Source organism: Vanacampus margaritifer, chromosome 13, assembly GCF_051991255.1.
Source record: "Vanacampus margaritifer isolate UIUO_Vmar chromosome 13, RoL_Vmar_1.0, whole genome shotgun sequence".
Lineage (NCBI taxonomy): Eukaryota > Metazoa > Chordata > Actinopteri > Syngnathiformes > Syngnathidae > Vanacampus > Vanacampus margaritifer.
In genome coordinates, this window is record NC_135444.1 from 2,610,629 (window position 1) to 2,636,308 (window position 25,680).

The window sequence follows — 25,680 nt, forward strand, 5'->3', positions numbered from 1 at the left end:
ATACTCGGACCATGTTGTTGGTTACACAAGTTGCAAACGCTTCCGAGGTCGCTTTAGGGGTTTTGCCCGCGAGGCGGAGGTGTCAGTTGAAGATTTTTTTGAATGATTGGATGCGCGTCTGTTCGAAAAAAGGATGGATGCCGTCGTTACAATCTACGGTGTGTCTGATTTCGTTGATGAAATCGGTTGAACTTGCTTGTGCGAAGAAACGGCAAGCGCTGGATAAGCAGGTAAAAGAAACGTCTATTTTGTCTTCAAATGGAAGAAGGGTCAGACAGAACTTAAAGAAAGTGGATCAGATCATGGTTTATGCTAGAATGTTAATGTTGGGTAGCTCTGTGAAAGTTGCCCGGATGGCGGTGTTGAGTGATTTTGAGAACAAAGATACTGATGCTAAGCTAGCGGCTCCGCCGGCGTACGAGCTGGCACGCGCGGGAGATGAGTTTTCCCCTATAAACCAGTTTACTCCGTTAGCTCCCAAATAGGTTTACAAGCACCTATGTTGACAAAAGTGGACCCAGCCACCGGGAATTGTGCTACTATGTATAAGCCTTATTCCCCTTCCAATATTGCCGTAATTTTACAGAGACTTCCACCATTACCAGCGGGGGGGCAGAATTGGCTCAGGTCTTTGCAGAGGGAGGTGATAGGTCAGATTTTGACAGCGGGGGATGTGCGTGCGCTTTTGAACCACGCCTGTCCTCTCTCTCAACTTGAAGTGTTGATGACTAATTCAGGACTGCCATCTTTAATGGATGGTGAAGCACTGTCACGTGATAATTATTTGACACTTTTTGAGGTCCTTGATGAATTGTTCCCAATCCCGGAAATTGTTATTTCTGATTTGATGTTCGCCCCAAAAATTGATGAAGAAGCTGCCACATTTATTGATCGTGCGCTTGTAGAATTTTCTTTAAAAACTGGACACTTGCCAACTGACTCTGCACTATATTCACAAGTTTTCAGAGCAGCTGTGCTGAAAGGACTTCCTAGAACGATTATTCAGGCCATGGACTCAAATCCGGATTTTCCCGGAGCAGAACATTCTAGATGGTTAGCCCATCTTAAACATCATTTGAGGAGGTATGCTAAAGATATCGAATCAAAAACTGAAAAACAAAAGAATACTGAATTACAATTAGCCATTATGCAATTGCAAACTTTAAAGAAAAAAGAGGAGAATCCTGTTCTTCCGGCTTCCACTGATATGTCATTACCTAATAATGTTGTGGGAGATTGTGTTATGTTTCAGTCAGTTCCATTCGTTGGTCGAGATTACTGCTTCAACTGTGGTCAACCTGGCCACTGGGCGTATTCCTGCCGTTTGCCACGCAGCAGAACTCTGCGGCAACAAAGAGGGCGTGGATATTTCCCACAGAGGGGACGTGGCTCACAGAACATGCCCACACGCCGAATGTCATCACAACCGCCAGTGCCGAATCAGCAGTTCCTGCCGCCACCTGGTGGACAGTTTCCGCAATGACTGGACCCTGAATCCACATCCAAAGGCCTCCAGGAACCGATGATTGAGATGGAGGTAGGAGGAACTTCCTTGTCATTTATGGTGGATACTGGAGCTCGTCACTCTACCATTAAGACTTTGCCGTCTGACTGTACACTCACCACGAATGGCATTTCGCTGGTTGGATTCAAGGGAGAACAAACTATTCTGAATTTCACAGCCCCTATAAACACGCGATGCTTCACACAAACTTTTTTACATGAGTTTGTATTTGCGCCGAACTGTCCCGTGAATCTTATGGGAAGGGATCTTCTCATAAAAACTACACCATTGATCCAGTGCGGGTCGGACGGACTCACGCTTCAATTCCCAGATGGACATTCATACTACTGCGCTGCTGTCTCTGCCTCCAACTTCTGCCCCCAGTTCCCAGTGGTGCCTCAATACGCTATGACATGCGCTCCGGCTGACATCTACTGGGCAAGGGTTAACACTGATTCCGCCGGCTGGAGGGATGCTGAAAAGTTTTGGACAGAGTGGTCTCCTTGGGTTCGTAATCTCCGATCATATGATATGGTTTCTGACTGCTTGCATTGCACTATTTTTTATGACAGATGTGGTGATGAGATATACAGTGAAGCCTTCCGTACAGTTGTTGGCAACACATGGGAATTGCGTGTGGGTGATCTGTTCGCAGGTAGGCCCGGAGTCGCGTTTTCTGTAAGTCTGATTGAAGAACAATCTAAGTGGTATGAGATGGCGGAACCACCTGATGAATCTGTGCTGGCATGTCATCCTCATGTTTCATTGATGGTCTCATCCCAGCACACGGTGAAAGATTTGGGTCCATTTGTCCTGGCGTGCACAAAAGCAACTGATAGGCAACACTCTATACACCCAGATTTATTATATTCCAAATCTCTTGATGCCTATTGGATTAAATCTGATTTGTTTGCTTCCATGTCTGTTTTAGAAAATCAACTTTTGGATCGACATCATGGGAGGGAGACATCTGACAGCGACCTTGCTTGTGACATGCTTAAAACCTTACCTGCTAAACTGTGGTCTGATGACCCGACTGATGTAGGCTTGTGTAAAGTTACTCCAGTAACTTCTGAAGTAAAACCCGAATCCGTTTGGGAGCCGCAATACCCTATGAAGCCAGACAGACGTCTTGGCATCTCGGCGACAATTAATGGTTTGCTGAAAGCGGGGGTTCTTTGTAAAATTGATAAGTCAAGCTACAATACTCCCATATCTCCCGGTAGAAAAGAAAAATACTGGTAAATTTCGCATGGTGCATGATCTCAGAGATATTAATGCTAAGGTGTTGACACCTGCACTGCCGGTGCCAAATCCGCATTCTGCGCTGTCACAAATTACTCCGTTGCATACGCATTTTACCTGCATTGATCTTGTAAATGCATTTTTTTGCATCCCTCTTGACGTGTCTATGCAAAAGTATTGTGCATTTACATGGAATAATGAGTGTTACTCATATACCCGATTGCCACAAGGGTTTGTGTTATCTCCTGGTGTTTTTAATGCTTCCCTTCGACAGCTGCTGTCACCAATACAACTTCCTACTGATGTTCTGTTGGTGCAGTATGTGGATGATCTACTGCTAGCTGCACCGTCTGAGGAGTCCTGCCTTCAAGCTACACAGCTCCTTTTGAGCCACCTGGCTTCGGTGGGCCTGAAGTGCTCCAAGGACAAACTCCAAATTGCCCGACCTCAGGTGTCTTTTTTGGGAAGGCTTATTTCAAAGTATGGAACAGGTATTTCTCCGTCACACAAAGATGACATCTTGCACCATCCCAAACCGACAAATGTGAAACAAATGTTGTTTTTTTTGGGCTTGTGCAATTATTCCAGACATCATATTCCAGATTTTGCGGAACTGACTCGTTCTCTCAGACAGTTAGTGAATGAAAAAGGAATGAGAAACCTGTCACATGTTCTTGATTGGACTCATGATGCTGAGACCTCTTTTGTTATGCTAAAACGTTTTTTGTCATCAGCCGCGGCTCTTGTCGTTCCTGATTACACTAAGATGTTTTTCCTTGATGTTTCTGAGAAGTCATCGAGCGTGTCGGCTGTTCTTTTTCAAAAGAGGGAGAATGGTAATAGACATGTTTGTCTTTATGCATCAACACCTCTTGAAAAATATGAACAGCGTCACCATGTGTGCGCAGCTTTTGCTTCAGCACTTGCGCGCTTAAAAAAAACATCTCATATCGTTTTACATCATCCGTTGACAGTACGTACATCACATAGTACAGTGCAGTACGTAACCAGCCAAGCATTTACTATGACAGGGGGACGACAGAGAATGATTGAATCTGTCTTGACACAACCTCACATATTGTTTATACACGAGGGGATTAATATGGCAGACGGCATGCTAGAGGGACAACCTCACTGCTGCACTAAGCGAATTCTAGAAGATAATTCACTGAGAAAAGATCTTTATGACATCCCATTAAACGACCCAGACTTGACGTTATTCACAGATGGTGTTTCAAGGGTAATAAAGGACTACAATCAGGTTTTGCTGTAACACAGATGACTGGAACAACCTTTGACCTAAAAGTGGCAGAGAGACTTACAGGGCCTCAGTCAGCTCAACGAGCAGGCTGTGACAACTGCATTGAAATTAGCAAAAGATAAGATTGTGAACATATACACTGACTCCACGTATGCACATGTAGTATTAAAGAATGGCAAAGAAATGACTTCATGACTGCTTCAGGGACACCTATCAAACACCATCAAGACATTTTTGATTTGAAAGACGCCTTGCTGACGCCAGTAGCTGTGATAAAATGCAAGGGACATTCAAAAAATAATGATTTTGTCTCAGTAGGAAATGATTCCACAGACAAGGCCGCAAAACAGGCAGCGGGCTACAACACAACACTTCAATTGATGGTGAGCGAAGGTGAATTGGGAGACGGATAAGTAATAACTTCTGAAACAATCAAACTGTGGCAACAGAAAGCCAGTCCGGAGGAAAAGAGTGTTTGGATTTCAAGAGGTGCTGAACAGGATGGGGAAGGTATATGGCGAAGAAAAGGTAAATATATCCCATCACAGAAACAATTAAAAATTCTAATTTCTGAAGCCCATGGAATATGCCATGTTGGTGTAGACGAAACAATAAGACCTTACATGAGGCAAATTGTCAAAAGTGAACTACAGGATTGCACTGTTTGTAATAGATTCAACAGTATGCCTACATCTAAACCTCCTCCTGGCACTCACGATCCAGAAGTGACTGCTCCGGGACAAGTAATTTCAATGGATTTTACTGACATGTTAAAGCCAGTGGAAGGTTACCGATATTTATTGGTAATAGTAGATTCCTTTTCAGGATGGCTGGAGGCATATCACTGCAAATCTGAAACAGCAGAAGTCGTGGTGAAACATTTGATTAATCATTACATACCATCACATGGGTTTCCCACAAAAAATAAGTCAGACAATGGAACCCATTTCAGAAAGAAACATCTACAGGAAGTGGAAAAGGCATTAGGGCTAAAACATACGTTTGGTTCTGTATATCATCCTCAATCTCAAGGACAAGTTCAACGAATGAATAGAAATATTAAAGAAAAATTGGCTAAAGCACTGGCCTCATCAAAATTAAACTGGCTACAAGCTCTTCCTATTGCATTAATGAATGTACGAATGTCATTAAATTCGGCTAAAGGCTGGACTCCGTTTGAAGGTCACACAAACAGACCATTTCCGGCTCCTAATGTTCCGCTGGGAGAGTCGCAAATTGCAGGACCTCCAGGACTTAAACAGATAGTATCTACATTATCCAAGCTAACAAATAAACAACCAGATGTTTCTTCAGAAATAAATAATTGTGAATATGTGTGGTTAAAAGTCACTAAATGAAAATGGTGTGCTCCTAGGTGGACTGGACCATACAGAATCACAGAGAGGACTTCTTGTGCCGTTCGATTGCATAAGAAAGGCGACACCTGGTTTCATCTGTCTTCCACGAGGCCCGCTGGTTCTGGTTCGACACCCCCACCAGGGGGAGCCATCTGACAGATTCAACTGGAGAACCGCGCCTGCTCCCAGTATCCAGCAGCCTGTTCGAGGAGATTGATGTCAAGTGCTTTTTCGAAGCATTATTCCACAATTGAGTCACATTTTGGGAAGATAATCCCAGTGACCAGTTCTGAAATAAGATGACAACGCCCTTTTAAAAAAACAACAACTGACAAACCCCTTGTCATTCAAAGAACACATCACGAGATGGTTCGAAGAGGGAACACGCCACCAGCTGCTACATTGCGACAATTTTGCTCATGTTGATTGTTATGTTATTCTGGTACTTTTGGAAGCCTTTGGATGCAAATTTTAATGTAACTACAACACATCGTGTTAACCCTCACATTTGCCCCTTCCACTGAAATTTTTTTAATGAATCAAATTGTTCTTTAATGCCATATGACTGCTAAATTACCCCCTCTCCTGCTACACTTATTTCTAAACTCCCCACACAATCATTGCTTAAATGTTGCGCCAGTCGTTCGCAACATCCGAAGAAGATCCCGCTGGAATTTTTCTCTAACAATTGTTTTTTAAGGTTTAAATGTCTGTTTTGAACTCTTTGGAGTTCAATTGATGGGTTGTTGACATTTAACTGTTTCAATTTATATTTTAACTGTTTCAATTTATATTTTAAATGTTTTGAATTTAGTTATACATGTGTAAAAGTAGATATTACTATGTTAACTCAGTCACCAGATGTGTAGGAGAGGATGTGATAAGGATTGCTTTGATCTCATCTCTGTTTGAAGTCTCCTCTCTGTTCCCGGAACAACAGAGGGGGCTAAAAGATTCTGTGACTTATCGGGAGAATGTTGAGGTGCTGAGCGCTTCTGCTCCTCAGGTCGTCCTGTCGTAAAATCTGATAGGGTCCAGAGTCTCTCTACATCAAAGACTCTGGTCGGGAAGTCCTTTTTTTTGTCACAACTCTGCTATAGGTTCAAAGGAGAGCGGGTCTCAATGTAAGAACTTTTGTATAAAGATGCTAAAGATTCATCATCCAACACATACTGGAGCTGATCACCATTTTTAGTGAGGTTGTCGTTGTGTCTTTTCAAAGCTTTTAAAATAAAAAACTTGCAAGGAACTTCTTCATCGATCTCATTTATAATTTATTTGAACACGCAATAGATTACAAAATCCAAGTAATCTATCAAAGGACACTGATTCAAGTCCCGCAACAGACATAACATAAATGTAAAAATGTCAACTAATCGTTGGCGAAATGCTAGTTCTGTCGCGTTAAGGCATGGTCACCATCACCTCAGCCCTGCTGCACTACTTTCACTGTATCACTCCTGTATGTAAACAGAGCAGAAGAAAAGCAATGTGACATCAAACATTGCGTATCAATATTTTGTAATGAAACTCAAGATCATACTTCTGCTCTGCCCACAATTAAACTAATTCGCTGCCATTGACGACTATAGACGTCAAAAGATCGATTTTTACTGTGCTGGCAGTGAATGAGTTACGAAGAAACATGGTGGCCCTTAAGGGTGAAAGAAGTCACTTAGACCCTTTTACAATAATTAATTAGACAGAGCTGCAGTTCAAAAGTAATCAATTTCTTTTTCTCCCTCTGATTGAGCACACATTTAGCTTTAATTATATTATAACTTGAACTGTCTGTTACAACTACAGTATTCAGTGGAGAGCAGATCAACAAACAGCAATGCTATAATTGGACAGTCAGTAGGGAGGAGAACAAAAATACCCTTCCCATCATTAACAACCTTCTCTGCTTTTATTCTACTTAACACTGGATGGTTGTTCAATTTTAGCAGAATTGCTCCCATAGAATGACCCATGCTAAACGTTTCAGGCATTGTGTAAAAGCTTGCAGTTACTTCGTGCTTTTGACACATCGAAACTACGCTCATACTCCAAGCACATCTCCTTATAAATGCGGACTGATTCTCTATACACCATCCATTCACCCCTCTGTACATCTATTTATCAGGTCTACATGCATGCAAAAGCATTTTTCTCACTCTCTGTCACCCAAAAGCTATCTTAGACGCTTGCTTTTGAAGTGTTGTTCTCTGTGTCCTGGAGAGCCAGAAACTCTTGCATTCTGCAGCCCACATCACTGAACAAATCCGTCAGGGAGAACAGGACAGTTGGGGGGACATTGCCTTTTCAACAGCTCAATTTTCAGTCTGTTCACATCAGTTCACTGGCCTGAAGCGTCTTCTTGACAGTCAATGTCAGCAACTCAGCAAGTGCAAGAAGCTTAAAACGACAAAGGGCAAAACTTTTTATTGATGTTCGCGACTGAAGCAATTTGTTCTTTACATGCACACAGCAGAGAATAGAGTTAACCATGAAATCAATATGATCAAGCAAAAACGTTTTGCATATCTGTTGTAATCAGTTCAATACAGCTTGAGCCTCCTTGGTTTGGTAGACTGCGATAATGTTTATTTCACAAGAGAAAAAGAGGAAGCCAGGTGGTGGGAGAAATGACCACATCCAACCTCTTCTCTGAGCAACGTTAACTAAAGTTGTACACAACCAGTAATAGCTGCTGTTGTAGTGATATATTTTCCTTTCACACAACAAACTTGTTGGCATAATAAGACATACAGGTCACCTGTATTGAATGTCGAATAAGGGTGGGTATCAATTCTAATTTCCTCAATCGATTCAATTTCGATTCACAAGAGTTTGGTTTGATTTGATTTCTATTTTTTCAGATTTGATTCGATTCACTTCAAATCAAACCAAAATTGATTGGTGTTGGAACATCAAATTCTTCTTAAAATATCAAGGATATGATAAAAATTCCACCATTCATTTCCAAATTTTTGTGGAGGCAGCAACTGGTTAAATGATTTAGTTTATTAATGAAAGTAAAGCCTGGTTCTCACGGCAAAATTTTCTTTTACTTCCAAACTGTGAGATACGACGCCGTATTTGTCAGTAAGGTGGGGGCTTTAGGACCCAGATGCGGGAAGGCAGGGCAAGGAGGCAGAGGTGCAGTCCAAAAAGACGTTTTAATATCTAATCAAAAAAAAAAACCGAACTTCAAAATACAAAATAACCTGAACTAACAAAACAACTAAGGACGTGGAACCGGCACGGAGTCCGGGAGTTGCCGCGGAGCCGGCACGGGGGCCGGGAGCTGCCGCGGAGCCGGCACGGGGGCCGGGAGCTGCCGCGGAGCCGGCACGGAAACCTGGGGCTGACGCGGAGCTGATATGGGATCTTGGGGCTGACGTGAAAACGGGACGGAAACCTGGGCCTGACGCGGAGCTGATATGGGATCTTGGGGCTGACGTGAAAACGGGACGGAAACCTGGGCCTGACGCGGAGCTGATATGGGATCTTGGGGCTGACGTGAAAACGGGACGGGATCTTGGGGCTGACGTGAAAACGAGACGGGATCTTGGGGCTGACGTGAAAACGAGACGGGATCTTGGGGCTGACGTGAAAACGAGACGGGATCTGGGGGCTGACGCGGAGCCGGCACGGAGTCTGGGGGCTGACGCGGAGCCGGCACGGAGTCCGGGGGCTGACGCGGAGCCGGCACGGAGTCCGGGGGCTGACGCGGAGCCGGCACGGAGTCCGGGGGCTGACGCGGAGCCGGCACGGAGTCCGGGGGCTGACGCGGAGCCGGCACGGAGTCCGGGGGCTGACGCGGAGCCGGCTCGGAGACCTGAGGCTCCGACGGCCGACGTGGCTCGGAGACCTGAGGCTCCGACGGCCGACGTGGCTCGGAGACCTGAGGCTCCGACGGCCGACGTGGCTCGGAGACCTGAGGCTCCGACGGCCGACGTGGCTCGGAGACCTGAGGCTCCGACGGCCGACGTGGCTCGGAGACCTGAGGCTCCGACGGCCGACGTGGCTCGGAGACCTGAGGCTCCGACGGCCGACGTGGCTCGGAGACCTGAGGCTCCGACGGCCGACGTGGCTCGGAGACCTGAGGCTCCGACGGCCGACGTGGCTCGGAGACCTGAGGCTCCGACGGCCGACGTGGCTCGGAGACCTGAGGCTCCGACGGCCGACGTGGCTCGGAGACCTGAGGCTCCGACGGCCGACGTGGTTCGGGGACTTTGGACTTTGGCTGACGTGGTTCGGGGACTTTGGACTTTGGCTGACGTGGTTCGGGGACTTTGGACGACGTGGTTCGGGGACTTTGGACATCGGCTGACGTGGTTCGGGGACTTTGGACATCGGCTGACGTGGTTCGGGGACTTTGGACATTGGCTGACGTGGCACGATAGGGACTTGAGGCTGCGGAGCCGGAGCCTCATCAGCCTGCCACCATGGGGAGTGAGGAGCAATAGGGAGAATATAACCCGAGGATACCGAGAGTGAAGGATCGTGACGTAAACTAACGGGAGTGGGTAAGGAACCAGGTAAAGGGGAAACTATGTCATGACGTGGCGGTAACGGTGGGCTATGAGGTGCACGCGATGGGGACCGGTGTGGTGAACACGGCGGAGACCCAGGTGAGGAGGGGTGACATGACCCGGTGTCAAAATAATCCCTAAATGAAAACTGTGAAGAAAACATGTGGGGAACTAAGCTGGTGAAAAAGTCCAATTCGGAGTCAGATTCGGAACTGTAATCCGTAAGTGTATTAATGGGAAAGGGACCTTCATTTTCATCATCGGAGATGTCAGAGTCTAAAAAACATTGAGGCGACAAAATGGTGTCGTAGGGCAGAGACTTGAGTGCGTTTTGCTGATCGCGTGAAAGGGGAAGAGAAGACAAATACCGCGAAAAGGAGCTTACTTGGATGGAATGGGATTGGATGACAGGCTGATGGTGCTTCCGTGTCGGCCGACGACGAGCCGGTCGCTTACGGAAGCTTCCCGCTGGGTCTGATCTTGGTCGGTTCATTCTGTCAATAAGGTGGGGGCTTTAGGACCCAGATGCGGGAAGGCAGGGCAAGGAGGCAGAGGTGCAGTCCAAAAAGACGTTGTAATATCTAATCCAAAAAAAAACCTAACTTCAAAATACAAAATAACCTGAACTAACAAAACATGACAAAACAACTAAGGCGAGACTAACAACATGACATGGATCCTGATCAGGAGAAGAGGTCAGCGTGACGTGGCGAAAGACTTACGACAGTTGCAACAGCAAAAATGAACCGACACAGACAGGGGGGAGACAACCGACTAAATACACCAACACTAATGACATGACAAGACACACCTGGCTGAGGGCACTGATTGGATGACACATGAGGGTAATGGGGAAAGGTGGACACAATCAGGGTTGACACAGACACCACACGAGGAAGGGAAAGTGACCAGAAACGAGAGGAGTCAGACTTTTCACAATAAAACAGGAAATGACAAGACAAGGGGAAAACACAAGGAAAACATGACAGGGAGTAAACAAGACTGAAAAATAAACATGACAGTATTAGGGCCATATATATATATATATATATATAATTTTATATAATAACAATAATAATAATATAAAAAAATCTCTCAAATTTGCCACTTAACAAAGTGGAAAATTTGCGAATTTATAAAGTGACAAATTTGCGAGTTTTTTTTCTTGCAGATTTGCGAATTTTTTCTTAAAATATAACCCCCCCTTTGAAAAAAAATATATACTGTATTTATATGTGGACCTAATGCGCCGTATTGAGAGACCCCACATGTGACAAGAAGAAATCACGGGAGTAACAGTTTTGAATGTGCAGTGTGTGGTGTGCAGCCACACGGCACAATTAACACATCACACATGAACCAATTTTATTCATGAATGTTTTCTGGCTGGATAGGTAATCTCGCAAAATCTCTCGAGATTAAATGCAATTTTGGAGCAAACAAACATGGAGGACCAGTCACGATACTTCGTGGTTTGTTTTTAGCAGAAAAATCGACATAAAAAGGATAGGTGTTGTTTAAAGGAGATTAAACAGCGCAAGCACGGACTTTCTGTTGCATCATTACTGTTTTGATTTTGGATTCCCCACCGTCTTTCTCGCCGCCTCGCTTTCTGATTGGCTGCACGTCACCGTCAACCATCTGCATGCTTTTTTATCCTCGGGGCACAACACCCATGGTGCAAAGTCGGGCCAAAACAATCCAACATGTTGAATATCCTTTATTGGAGATCGGAACGGCCCAAACGACTTTAGGATTATCTATTAAAATAATCTTTGGGATATTGGCGCATCCTTACGATTGTCGGGAGGGGAAATTCGTGGCTAAAATTGGGCCAATTCTCCTGCCGTTAACACATGTTACACAAACATTGACATCAGCAAGGATGACATGAAAATATTTTTAGAATTCTAATTCAATAATTGTAAAAAAGATTCTGACTGGTCTTAAAGTGCAATAAGACAGGTATTTCATAAATGTAAGAAAATACTTTTAAATGCATCTACAGCAAATTTCAAGAAAACAGCAAGATACGAAAAAAGAATTGGCCTTCAAAATTCTATTTTCTGATGAATTTATGGGAAAAAGAGATATTAAAATAATCGATTCATGGTTTTCTGAATCGATATCAGGCTCAAAAAGAAAAATCTATATAAATTATTCGACTGTTCTTTTAAACTCATTCCTAATGTCAAATCTGCTAAACAGAACAGGTGAAGAAGAAAAGTTGAACCAAACCTTGCATTTTTTTGTGGGACACTTCTTTCATAGTAGCAAAGCAGCAGGACAATGGGTGTTAAGTAAAAAGAAATGTAGGAAATAAAGCGTAGGAATGTACCAGAAATTAAGTCATGTTAATGGAATGGCCTTCACATTAAGTATTGTTATTCACTCACTAACATTGAAACTTTGTTCTTATTGTCTTAACATATGCATTAGAAAATAGATGAATAGATATTAACAGGGGACAACTTATCATATGTTTGACCGCAGAGTTTCTACAATACCATCAACTTACCAAAAAAATAAAATAAAATAATAATCAACCAATATTTTTTATAGACTTAATTTGAAGAGTATTAAAACGTTTAAAATATGCCTCACTTAATTTAGAGACAAAAAAACAGCAAAGCGCTCCATCACAGTGAAACCAATAACTGAAATCAGTTCACCCTAATGAAATTCTGGTCATGGTTGTGTGCAGTCAGCCAAATACATTCTTCCCACCAAATGACAAATTTAACAATGGATTGTCGTAAATAGGTTCTTAAAATAAAGTGACAAAGTGCCTTTTACTCAGGAAAGTCAACTATTAATTAGTTTAATCACCTTTTCCACTCTCACTCAGTCTTGTTAGCAGATTTTACTGCTGATGTTAGAAAATTGCAATTCTGAGTAAGGACTCTAAAGTCAGAATTTATTCTGCTAATTCCAGTAAGTGCCTCTTCCTTATATCTGAATGTCTTTAAAAATAATAATAATAATGCAAGCTTGTCTAATTTTACAGTGAAGCATCTTGCATCAATAAAATTATTTTTTTGAAATTGAAGTCCTCTATTAATTGTGTTTGTTCACCCTGATTGTTCCCTGTGGATTATTGCATCAACTGATTCATAGTCTCACCTTCTCTCCTGTTGACCTTTGCGTAGACCGGTCCATGGCTACCAGACAGCTGTGAGGAGCTTCGGAATGATGAGTGGGGTAGATTAGACACCAGAGTGCTGTCACACACATCTGTTGATGAATCAAAAAGGCGGGTTGACCAAAAACCATTCACTGGTTACTTTCAGGTCACAATGCTTTCTCACTGAAGCATGAGACATAGTTTGCAACCTATGTAAATATTGTAGCGTAAACTGTATGGCAGTGTGAGTCAGTCAGCATTTATGTATTTCTTTCATAAATGACAATCATCTTTCAAAGAATGAAACTATTTAAAATCAAAACCAAATCAGTGTAATCATAATGAAATTGAAGTCTCGTGGCGCTCTACACACAAACACACACACACACACACACCGTCCAAGTCATTGCAAATGTGTGACAAATAACTCATGCCCTATTCTATTTCCTAAGCCATCTGCTAAAATTGGATTGGAATACTTTACATACGTGTTCACTATTTATTCAGTTTTACTAAATGGTAAAAAATAAAATAAAATCACTGTCTCAATAAAGAAAGCTAGCTTGTCCTTTTTTTCTCTTGCCTTATTCAATTTTAAAGAGGAAAGCATTAAAATGTCCCTATGAATAGATTGTAGTCAGTAAACAAAAAAAACGTAGCATATACAGCGTTGGTTTAATATAAAATTATGAGCAATTTTACATTGTCTGGTTTATGACTGATCGACTATGATTACATTTTATCCCTAAAAAAATGTATTAAACTCACAGAATGAGACTGTCAACCATTATTTTAATGGACTACAAAGAATTTGCACAACTTCTCAACTTAAGAAAGCACTCTGAATATGGAAATCGGTCCTTATGCTCAGCACCACATTTCCGGTGGGAACACATATAAGGTAAAGGTAAATTCCACTGATTGTCACACCCAACTAAGTGGGGGCGAAATTCGTTCTCCGCATTTGACCCATCCCCTGAGGGAGCGGTGAGCAGCAATGATTGCGCTCGGGAATCACATGGTGATCTACTCCCCCAATTCCAACCCTTTATACTGAGTGTCAAGCAGGGAGGCAATGGGTCCCATTTTTATAGTCTTTGGTATGACCCGGATTGAACCCACAACCTCCCAGTCTCAGGGCGGACACTCTACCAAAAGGCCACTGAGTTGATGCAGGCCGATAGGATTTTTCCTAGTTCAAAATAAGTGAGGCAGAGGTGGTACCATCGTGAGTCATGACTACTGATACCAGGTAATTAAAAATTATATGAATAAAAAGTTGCCATTAATTTCATGCAATTTTAAGAAAAAATAATATATTGGGACATATATAGGACTTTATTTAAAATTATCTGCCATTTTTGGGTTGGGAATTTTATGCACTAATGGTTATCGGTATTTAGTATCAGTATCGTTGACTACTCAAGAGTCGAGTATCGGTATCAGTCGGGAGAAAAAAGTGGTATCGAACATCCTTAATCCTGAATTAGCACCATGACGTGCATGTAGGCTATTCTGTACATTCAACTGACTCACTTTCTTTTTCAGGGAACATAATTTAAGTTAAGACTTCCTATAGGAATATGACTATCACCATGTTAAAGGGACAGTAATGTGAAAAATCTACTTTTTGGAGCTTTTAGCCATGTTAAAATGCTAATTCTTCACCAAAAACATCACCAAAGAGGTGTTTTTCTCCATTCGCCCATCAATGAGAAATTCTAGGTCATTCTGCTCTCCAAGCACCAGCCCTTCCCAACACGAGAAAATGAGCGGGAGCTCCCTCTATGACATCATCAGGTGCAAACCCACCCCCGCACCGCCTATGCGGACTAAACACACGCCCATTTTTTCTGAGACCTCCGTGCTCGCAGGATAGTGATACTAGTAGACCTTATCAGTAAACGTTACGTCCAAATAAATTAAAAGCAATCAATTATCCTTCACATTTGCAATGCCAATGGGCCGTCTTAAATTCCCAGATTCTGTGGCTTACACTTGTGTAAACTCCAAGTAAAATTATTGTGCTAGTCAGCCTATCTGAACAAACGGCGTAGTGGTTAGTGCGCTTGCCCTGTAAGCAAAAGGTCCTGGGTTTGCGGTCCAGAGAAAGCAAGGTAAGCCCCCGTGTCGTTCCTAAAGGGACGATAAAAACTTTTGAATGCGCCTGGTGAATGACGAGAGCACGGCGTGAGGGAGGGTGACTCTACCGATCACATCTTGTTTCTTTAGGAACCCTACGAGGCTTAACTTACTTTCTTTATAGGCGTTTCACATTGCTCGACAGAGAGTCTGCCGCAATACGTCACTACGCACTCAATGTGTTGCAACGTAAATAACAATGGCGTACGTCCAAATAAAGTTTCTAAACTGGAAATGATTGAACCTTATTTACAATTTCAAAACTTTTCACCCTAATTTAACTCCAGTGAATGAATGACCCGGAGGTGACCGGGCAGCGGTGTGTGCACATGCAATTTTTTTTTTTACTACAATATTAAAAAAAATAAAAATATACACTCGTCCATATTAAATTGTAAATATAGTTTAGTGTTGTTTTAAAACACTATTATTTTTATATATATATATACTGTATTTTTATGACTTTGGCGACAGCTGGAGGGTAACTCTGCCTTGCTTGCGTAAGAACAGGAAATGAGTGTGTGCGACGGAGTTGCTCCGTGATTTGTTCCGTCTTCTGTATTTGCTTCAGGTCTTTCCTGTGCTATTGATATAGCGCCTCCACAGTGGCACAACGCTGCAACTGCAGTCAAAATACATTGCTGCCTAGCTCAATCAACACAGCTGAGCGCTGTGTTGAGCGATATCAGGCTGGGGGCGGTGCAAAATTAGTAGGAGGCGGGTGCTTCCAAATTTTTTACACAGAAAAAACCCTGTTTACATCCAGCCTTTACACCTGAATGCTGGAAGAGAGCCAGCAGGTGCTAGATACAGATAGTGAATTGAGGAGGCACTGTGAACACTTAACGTCTTTGTCTTGTCATGTGTCTGTGCCATTGGTGTGTGTCCTTGGCAGGAAAAAAACAGATAAAAGAGAAAAAAAAGGTTTTCTCACTGGAGTCATGACACTTATAAGATGAGTGACAGGAAAAATTAGGCCTAAAGGAAGCAGCCTACAGGGAAATTGGACTAAAAGATTGCTGTACTTGCAGAAAAACAGTCTGCAACTTTTCCAGGCATTTATAAAGCGGAGCTGGAAGGAATTCAATGATTCACTTTGAAACCCTTCACTGATGGGAGAATAGAATTGAGCAATTAAGACCAACACTTACAAGTTTATGTAACATGACAATACAGGAGGCGTATGTCGGGGAGATTAATTTTCAGTAAATAGCAAAAATACATCGCTTGGACAAAAAATTTAAATTTTGAGATTTAAAAAACAAAAACAAAACCTTAAGGTCTCTATTTTAATTTCCCCACAGTACAAAAGTTTACATTTTTGTCTAAGTTTATAAAAATCGTATCACATGATCTTCTAAGAGCACGTACGGCTGTGTTGCATAAATATACAGTGCATCTTGTTATTCAACACAGTTGTGCATGCGTCTGGCTTCTGTCGATTTCGTGTTGAGGGACACATTATGGTGTTAGCGACTTTTATTGGTTGGTATGTCAGTTCATATAAATCATTTGTGAATGACATTAGAGGCGATCGCCAGTTTGCTTTGGAACAGGTGCCCGAGCTAACAGCTCGGCTAAAAACATGCCCTATTTTCGACATAGATTGTCTACAAAATTATTTATTTTTATAAATTTAGACCAAAATGTAAACTTTTGTACTGCTGGGAAATTGAAATAAAAGCCTAAGGGGGTTATTTTTGGACAAATTTCAAAATTGACATTTTTGTTGATGTATTTTTGCTATAATATAAAATAATAATATAAAAAAAAGCTCATCCCCGCAACATATGCCTGATTTTGTGAAAACACATTATTTATATGTGAAGGGTCCTCATGTGCCCCAAAAAATCTAAATTGAGATATTGATATATTTGAATTCTGCACTTAATTCTCTTTAAAATAATATATAATACATGAACATACCGCATAAATTGATAAAGTTACAGCAGTTTTAATGTTGGAAAGTAGAAATCGCTAGTTTTGAGAAAAACAGGCTTAAAGTTTTGGTACTTGCATCTTTCAAATGTCCATGGCAACCAGTACCTTAGAAAAAAGATGTGAACCTGACATTTTCAGGAACTGTTCAAATGAAAAGTCAGTGAAAAGTCAATTCCAATTGCAGATGAGGCCATCGTTCAAGATGTGAACCCTTTAAAAGTTTTGGAAGTTTGACCTCTCAACAGATGAAATCAGCCTCAACTTTGAAGATTGCATTCAGCTTACAATTCATCTTCTGAGGCATCAGCCAAAGCTTGGTTATTTTGTTGTTGCTCCTTGTGGTATTTCCTTGAGGTCTTAATACCGCAGTGAGTATTTTGAATTAATAATTTTGTGTGAATTAAAAGATTATTTGCAATTTGGTGAGGCCTGTGATAAGTACTGGTAAGTTTATTGATAACATCATGGATGTCTCAAATGCTTTTGGTCACATAAAGAAAATGAAAATGTTATGATGATTAGTCCCCCCCAACCCACCACCATATGGAGCCACAACACTGACAATGAGATTTGGTATTGAAAAAAAAGTCATTGTGGAAAAAGCTGCATTGACATTGAAACAAGTATTGGCATTCTAAAAGGTTGTATTGAAAAATAAAATACAGACATTAAAAAAATAAGGCAGCACGGTGGCTGACTGGTTAGCACGTCCGCCTCCCAGTGCAGAGGATGTGAGATCGAGTCCGGGCTTCGGCCTTCCTGGGTGGAGTTTGCATGTTCTCCCCGTGCTTGCGTGGGTTTTCACCGGGTACTCCGGTTTCCTCCCACATTCCAAAGACATGCATGGCAGGTTAATTGAACACTCCAAATTGTCCCTAGGTGTGATTGTGAGTGTGGTTGTTTGTCTCTGTGTGCCCTGCGATTGTCTGGCAACCAGTTCAGGGTGTACCTCGCCTACTGCCCGAAGCCAGCTGGGATAGGCTCCAGCACCCCCTGCGACCCTTGTGAGGAAAAGCGGCCAAGAAAATGGATGGATGGATGGACATTAAAAAATACAATTTTCTTTAAGCTTATTTTTTTCTATTATGATGTCTTTTTCAATGCCAATCTGCAGATTTTTTTTACACTCTCTGTATTTCCCCGAGTGTCACAGGTTTTCAGTTTCAACTCTCTGGTTTTCAGTTTCACTTCTCTTTTTATCAGTTCAAACTTTTTGGCAGTGTTTTAACGTGGAGGGACGGGAAGGGGTGGGGTTGGGGGCGGGGCTTTGAACACGAGAACACATTCCAGCTTTTCAGGAGAGGAGAGAGGAGAGCGCGCCTTCTGTCGGCTAAAGGCAATACCTGAATTCCCTGTGGCAGAAAATCAGAGACTCATGGATACAAGTGTGTGTGTGTATATATATATATATATATATATATATATATATATATATATATATATATATATATATATATATATATATATATATATACACATTATTATTATTATTATTATTATCATATCTGACCTATTGTGTGGAAATCTGGGCAAACACATATAAAACAAATACCGATCCTGTTTTCAAACTGCAAAAAAGAGCCTTAAGAATTATTAATCGATCAAAATATACAGAACCAACTCATTTTCTATTTATTAAATCAAATACAATTTAATTTTACGACTTAGTTGAATTTAAAATAGCACAAATAATGTATAAAGTACACAACAATCTTCTCTGCCACAGTACTCAGAAGCTATTTGAAATTAAAGAGAGTCCTTATAACATAAGGGGTACAAGTGTCCACAAAAAAATAAAAACAAGAATAAATATTAAGCAAAGGTGTGTTTCTGTCAAAGGTGTTAATTTGTGGAATATTTTTTAACTGACCTGAAAAGATGTCAGTCACTTGCTGAATTAAAAAAAATTTAAAGCAAAATTTAAAAAAATTAATGAATCAGACATGAGCTGTTAAAATTGTACATATGCTGTAATTTCTTTGGATGTATCGGTATGAGTGTAATGAAAATTGTATATGTGAGTATGAGGATATGATTCATAAATGTATTATGGTTTATGCCTTTGAATTTCATGTACATATGTTGCTGGCAAATGTGCGTATGTTAAAGTGCACTTGTATATATGACTAGGTTTATAGATTTTTCTTTTGTTAACCTTATTATTGTATCAATATAAAACGAATAAGGGAAAGGACTAGATCAGTTTTTAACTTCCTACCCCTTTTGAACATATAAACTCTTTTCTTTCTTAAAAGGCATAAAGGTGCTCCCTTACTTGGACGACTGGCTAATATGCGCTCCGTTCAAGGATCAGGCAATCCGAGACAGGTCTAGGCTTCTACATCATGTGTCACGACTTGGGCTCAAGGTCAACCTGGAAAAGTCCTCTCTTGTTCCCTCAGCAGACTCTGTTCATCGGAATGTCGTTGGACACCACCTCCATGACAGCTCGACCGTCCCCACGGAGGGTCGACAATGTGCTACATCTCATCTCTCTCTTTTGTGCCAATGGGATGCTGCCGTATGTCCTTTTTCTACATCTGCTAGGCAAGTTAACGTTCCTGACGGCACTTGTTCCATTGGGTCTGCTGTCGCTGCAACCATTGCAACGGTGGGTGCTCCGCTTCCGGCTCAACCCGCTGCTGGACCATCTGAAGCGTCTCCGAGTGTCCAGCCGGTTCATGGGTGCTCTCGCATCTTGAGGTCGGTGGTCTGTTCTATTAGCGAGTCCCGTTGAGGGTGGTACCCACACGTCACGAAGTGGTTACCACCGATGCCAGCCTGTGTAGATGGGGAGCAGTTTGGCAACACAGGACGGCTCAAGGCCTGTGGTCTGCAGGGGACAGATCAATGTGTTGGAGCTGCGGGCTGTGCATCTGGCTCTCATTCGTTTTCTACCCTTCGTGGTAGGGCGTCATGTCCTGGTAGAATCGGACAACACCTCTACTGTGTATCACATCAATCATCAGGTCGGGACAAGGTCCACCCAGCTGCTACGGGCCTTATGGAGGCTTCTCAGATGGGCCGCCCCCCGTCTTGCCAGCCTGCGGGCCATGTTTCTTCTGGGCATCGTCAACCATTCGGCGAATTCCTTCTCCCGCCGTCGTCCGTCATAGGGGGTTTGGCGTCTCCACCCGGTGGTAGTGAGCGCCATTTATATCCGCTTTGAAAAGGCGACAGTGGATCTTTTTGCCTCCGAGGAGTCCACTCCCTGTCCCCTCTGGTTTTCCCTGAAGGAACAGAGCAGCCTAATGGAATGGAATGCCGTGTGTGGCTGAAAGGAGGCGGGGACAGAGGAAACCAAGTTTTATTGTGAAAAACCTGCCACCGACCAGGTTTGATTCATAGACAATGTTGCTATGGTAACTGAACGAGAGCTTAAATTACCTCTTTTTATGAAACAGGCTAGAGTTACCTCTTTTCCTCTGGTTTTGTTTACCTCCCTTCCTGAAACGGAAGACAGAGAGTTCCCCAAATTTCAGGGTTTCTTGACTCAGGGTTTTCACTAAACCTCCTTTGTGAAATAGACCCCAGGTGTGAATGATGACCTCAGCAGAATGTGGCTGATCGTTTGCCCAATAACAAGTCATCTTATATACTGTAATGACAGGGCCCGTTGATGAATGGCTTTGTTTACGGGTGACTTCTATTTACAGGGAGCCGGCCTTGGCCAAATATAAAATCCCACAGGTTGCAAAGTGCAGATGGATTGACTGCAGATCTTTGTCACTTTTATTGCTTAACTACTTGCTGTGGATTAATGAATCAAGATTCATGACAAGCGGCTCCAGACTTGCCCCACCACCTGCTGGTACCTGCTACATAACCTTGACTTAATCACAACCTCCTTTTTACTCCACTTGTACAAAACACATTGTCAGAATGACACCAAGATGGGAAAGGTGATTTATCCACTACTTATCCCAGATCTCATTAACGCATAAAGGATGGGGCAGGGGCTTCTGAAATCTCCAGCACATTCACAGCAAATTGATTTTATTCAGAAGTTTATGATCCTGTGGGGCAATACACCAGCTCTTTGAAAAATTATAAATTCTGATGGGACAGACTGTTTGCATGTGAAGCAGGAAGCTAAACTCAAATTTTAATCAAACCCTCATGCAGCATATTCAACTTTCTTGCATTGGAGTGAAAATGAATTTTCAGCCGTCGAAGAAAATAAACTGCTGATTTAAGTAGCCCCTTCAACCTCAGCTATTTATATAATCAGAACCCACAGCTCATTTTCTCAGCCAATTGATGAAGCACTCTGCTAGACACCCATAAGGGAAGTAATCAGTATGGGGATAAAGTGATACTGTTGGTAATATTTGAGATCATGCGCAACAACCTGCTATGCAGACCTGTCGCAGATCAAAGGATATGCATAGTTTGAGGTGTCTTTGAGCAATGCACCAAACCATTAACCATTTCAGCTATCACATTGTTTGCCAGGCCCACATTTTTTGTCCCAAAAATGATTGCCGTTCAAACTGAAACTAAAATATAATTGACATTTTAACAAGACTAAAGTAATCTACACATCAGCTGTATGAAACACTCAGGCTGCATTGACAAAGTTCATCAAAGGGCTTTTGCACTTGACTATCAAAACTCTTTAAACGGGAAGTCAATCTCAAAATGTTCTTTAAAATAATTTGTTCTATGCAGCCCCATCAGACTAAACACGGTATTGCATTTGTGGAATATGAGTTGAGCAGCAAAATGCACTTTTTTTTTAAAAAAAAATCCATGTAAGGGGGGCAGACATTTTGCCACTTGTCATCGACTGAAAATGACATCACAGTTGCTCAGCGCTCAGACCAATCACGGATCAGCTTCAGAAAACAAGGGAGCTGTGGTTGGTTGCACTGTAGCTGAATCATATTTGATTGGGGGGTGGGCAAAGATGCCGGTCAACATCCAGCGATTACTATTCGTATGGTGCAACAATTAATTTTATCGACCAAGGGACGCCGTTTGGAAAACTTTGGAAAATGGCCAGTCTCTGTTTGTCACATGCTTGCTGGTCAAGCAACAAGGCGCATTCAGGGTGCTTTCACAATGTAGGAACTCAAACACAGACGACGCTGTTCGGATCATTTATTATTTTTCTTTGATTATACTGTTTTTGTGATCATGATAAGTCAAAACCACATCACGATTTTTTTAAATTATTGCCCAGATTTTGTAATACCTTTTCACGGTAATACAGATGTATTTTGGGGAGAAGGGGGCTACTTTTAATGTATATTCCCAATTTCCCATATATGCTAGCGGTACGCTGCATAATGTTATTTATTTATTCATTTATTTACCGGCCAAAGAAGGGCTGGAGAGCGACTGGAGAACAGCGGGTGCATGCGGGACCGGGCACAGAACCTGTCCACCTCGGCAGTCAGGCTGTTCATGGCTGAAGTCAGTTTTTGCAGAGCGTCCTTCACTGCAGCAAGGGTCTCTCGGGCAAGCATTTCTCCCTGAAAAAGCAAAGCCTGGTGCAATGCTTTTGCTGGGTCCATTTCTGGTTGGATCATTCTGATAGGTGTGAGGTATTGAGGACCCAAATACAGGAAGCAGTGAAGGAGGTCAGGCGTGCTCACAAAAATGTTTAATCAACAAAACAGAAAAAGAAGACTAAGCTTACTATCAAAAACAAAACAGATTCAAAGAAACAAACACTCAGACTAAATTTACATAAACAGGATTACCAGGACGAGGAGCGAAAGCAAACAAAATTATAAAACAAGAGCTGAGCAGAAACCAGGAACTAAATATAAGCAAAGCAACGAGACAATGAGAAACAGCTGGACACGACACAAGTGGCTGAAGGATCTGATTGGTAGACAAGGGCTGACAAACAGGTGGACAAAACCATATTGAGAAAGACATAACATGAAGCAAAACCAAATACGAAACCAAACAAATACAGATCATGACATATAGTGACCTTTTTGCCACAAAATTGTCAGGAGCGGATTGTTGGGGAGGGGGCGGTGGTACTGGACGGTGGTATGGGTGGCTGGGTGGGGGGTGCTGGGGTTGGCTGGTTGTGTGGGGTTTTGGGGGCCGGGGGGCGGGTGCTGTGAAATAATGAGCACAAACTCACACGCACTGACATATTCACACACGCACACACACACTCACGTTCACACACACAATAAAAGAGAGAGCAATCATGATGACATGTTGAATCGGTAAGATTACAGAATGAACAATACTGAGCTCTCTCTCTCCAAAAAAGATGTCATTGTCATTATCATTTAAATTGTAAAAAAATAAAATAAAATAAAAAAAAAACAAGAAGAAAGAAAATAAAAGAAAAAGGTTTTGTTGTGTGTGTTAGTCCGTGGGGTAAAAAAAGAAAAGAAAGTGAAAGTGGAAAATCACTGATTAGGGCTCAACAGCTAATTATGGAAAAGATCCATATGTTACAATAGCGGTGAAATCCATTGACAGTGTTGCAGTTGGAGTATTTGATGAAAATGAGTATGTCACGTCATGTCATGTCAGACAGAATATGGATCTGATCACTCCTATTGAAAGATCATCAATATGATCTCAATATTAACTCACTCGCACTCTCTGCCCTGTTTGCTGAGTGCAAGTGCATCATATCTGAAATCATCATATCATTTTCAATTCTCCATATAATTGCACTGTTTTAATATAAACTGGTATTTTTTTTTTCTTAACGGCAACAGGTCAAGGTGCTGAGAAAAATCTCTGAGGAAGCTGAATGTGAAAATAACATGCACTCTTTACTACACGTGAAATTAATTAGTTCTTGTTGAAGCAAAAGAAAATCTACATTTTCATGTAGAAATTTGGGACAATGTCATTTATTCAATAGCTCGTCATTCAATAGTTTGTTGCCTCTTTAAACAACCAATATAGTTGAGAAAGACCAACACTTATTTATGCTTACAAACTCCTCTCATCCTCCATCATATCTATCACTCCCCTAAACAAATAATAAATAATAATAAAAATAACTTTTCAAGATAACAATCTGAATAAACACTAAGTTAGATGTATGCATGTTGTTTTTTTCTTTTTTTCTTATTTTCTTCCCAAACCTACAACTGACACAGTTAGGTAAAAACTCTCGAGGGCATTGGGCTGAGCACGTACTGTACATCTCCAAAAATAAATGACGAGGATATTAAGTATACAGGTATGTACTTAACTATAACTCTGCGATGCCCCTTTGTTTATCACTGTTTTTTCTAATATGAAAAACTTTTTGCAAACCATTAAAAAAGAATGCTTCCATGAAAGGAATTAAATTGATTTGAATGTTTGTTTTGTACCCAGTTACATTTGCTTCTTTGATGTATGGCAGGAGAAAGATAGAATTCACACATGTAGTCATCACTTTGGACATTCTTGACATTACAGGTGAGATAATACATCAGATGGTGTATAAATGCTTGAAGTATAAGCATTTGAAGATTTCAAGTTCCTTTAATTGATGTATTTTTCTTACATACACTAAAAAAAAACGTATCAAAACAGATCAGGTGGAAACTAGAAGGACTGCTCACCTGTCCCACAGGAGCCAAGAAGCAATGAGGAGATGAGCACAGCAATCCCAGGCAGTTTGGTACTCCTCGGAGACATGTTGAAAGCACGTTAATGCGCACAATATCAGTCCTGACTGAGAGGAGACAGTCCTCTCCCATTCGCTGCCAATCTCTCCTCCAGATACACTCGGTCACTCAGTCTGCCGGTGCAGGCGGAGAGAAAGGGGGATGCTCTCACACAGTCGGCACTCCGTCAAGTGATGGCGAGAGGATAAAGAGAAAGAAAATGGGGAATGGGGGGAGGGTTACAAGACTATTGCAGCTCTTACACCACAGTGCAGTGGCAAGTTGAGGATTATTATTCTTTTGGGGTTTCACTCTTAACATAGTTGTTCTGCTCACTTACTCTTCTCAGAGCCTTCTTTTATTTCATGTGCATGGGCCATCAGAGAATACACTCAGCAGTACATGTCCAACACTTAAATAAAACTGCTCAATTCTTAGATGTAAAAGGAAATAGAATTTTACTGTCATTGCACATGTCACGGAATTCATGTTATAGTTTCAACTAATCCAAAAAACATGACACTTACAAGACACTTAGCTGGGAGACATAAACGGAAAGCTAATGAATCCGTGTATCATTCGTTCATTCATTTTCAAAACAAAACATGAAGCGTTGATAAAGAAACCACTAACAGTCATCAAAATCAAAAGATCGTTCTGTTAATGTCAGATGTCAAGTATAGATCGCCACAGGAATTTTCATGGTGATTGTTGTAGTTTTACACTGTCCCATCTTGTATCTCACAATTTGTAAATAAACACTAGAGGGAGCCTCAAATCATAACTCGTGAGTTATTTACGGATTTTTGACACAGATTAGTGAAGAACTTCATGTGTTTTAATGGCATGTAACAGGGTCACTCCTCCGTGAGCCGGCACCATATCGTGGTGGAGGAGTTTGTGTGTCCCAATGATGATAGGACCTCTGTTGTCTGGCAGGGTCACCCATGGCAAACGGGTCCTAGATGAGAGGCCAGACAAAGCACGGCTCATCGA

At 41.8% G+C, this 25,680-nt stretch overlaps 1 protein-coding gene across 3 annotated transcripts in view; it reads right to left on the bottom strand.

Moving 5' to 3' along the window:
* LOC144062957 (contactin-associated protein-like 4) overlaps positions 1 to 24,885 on the bottom strand; it is a 118,104-nt gene extending 93,219 nt beyond the window's left edge. For 2 of the 3 annotated variants that reach the window (XM_077584788.1, XM_077584787.1), the window contains exons 1-2: positions 24,640 to 24,885; positions 13,012 to 13,122 (exon numbers count right to left, since the gene is read on the bottom strand). In XM_077584788.1, the coding sequence (XP_077440914.1) occupies positions 13,012 to 13,122; positions 24,640 to 24,715 (187 nt within the window). In that variant the 5' untranslated portion in view covers positions 24,716 to 24,885. Of the gene's footprint in view, positions 1 to 10,273; positions 10,470 to 13,011; positions 13,123 to 24,639 lie in introns of all 3 variants that reach the window. The other variant, XM_077584789.1, reaches the window with a different exon arrangement.
* Positions 24,886 to 25,680: the final 795 nt, after the last annotated feature.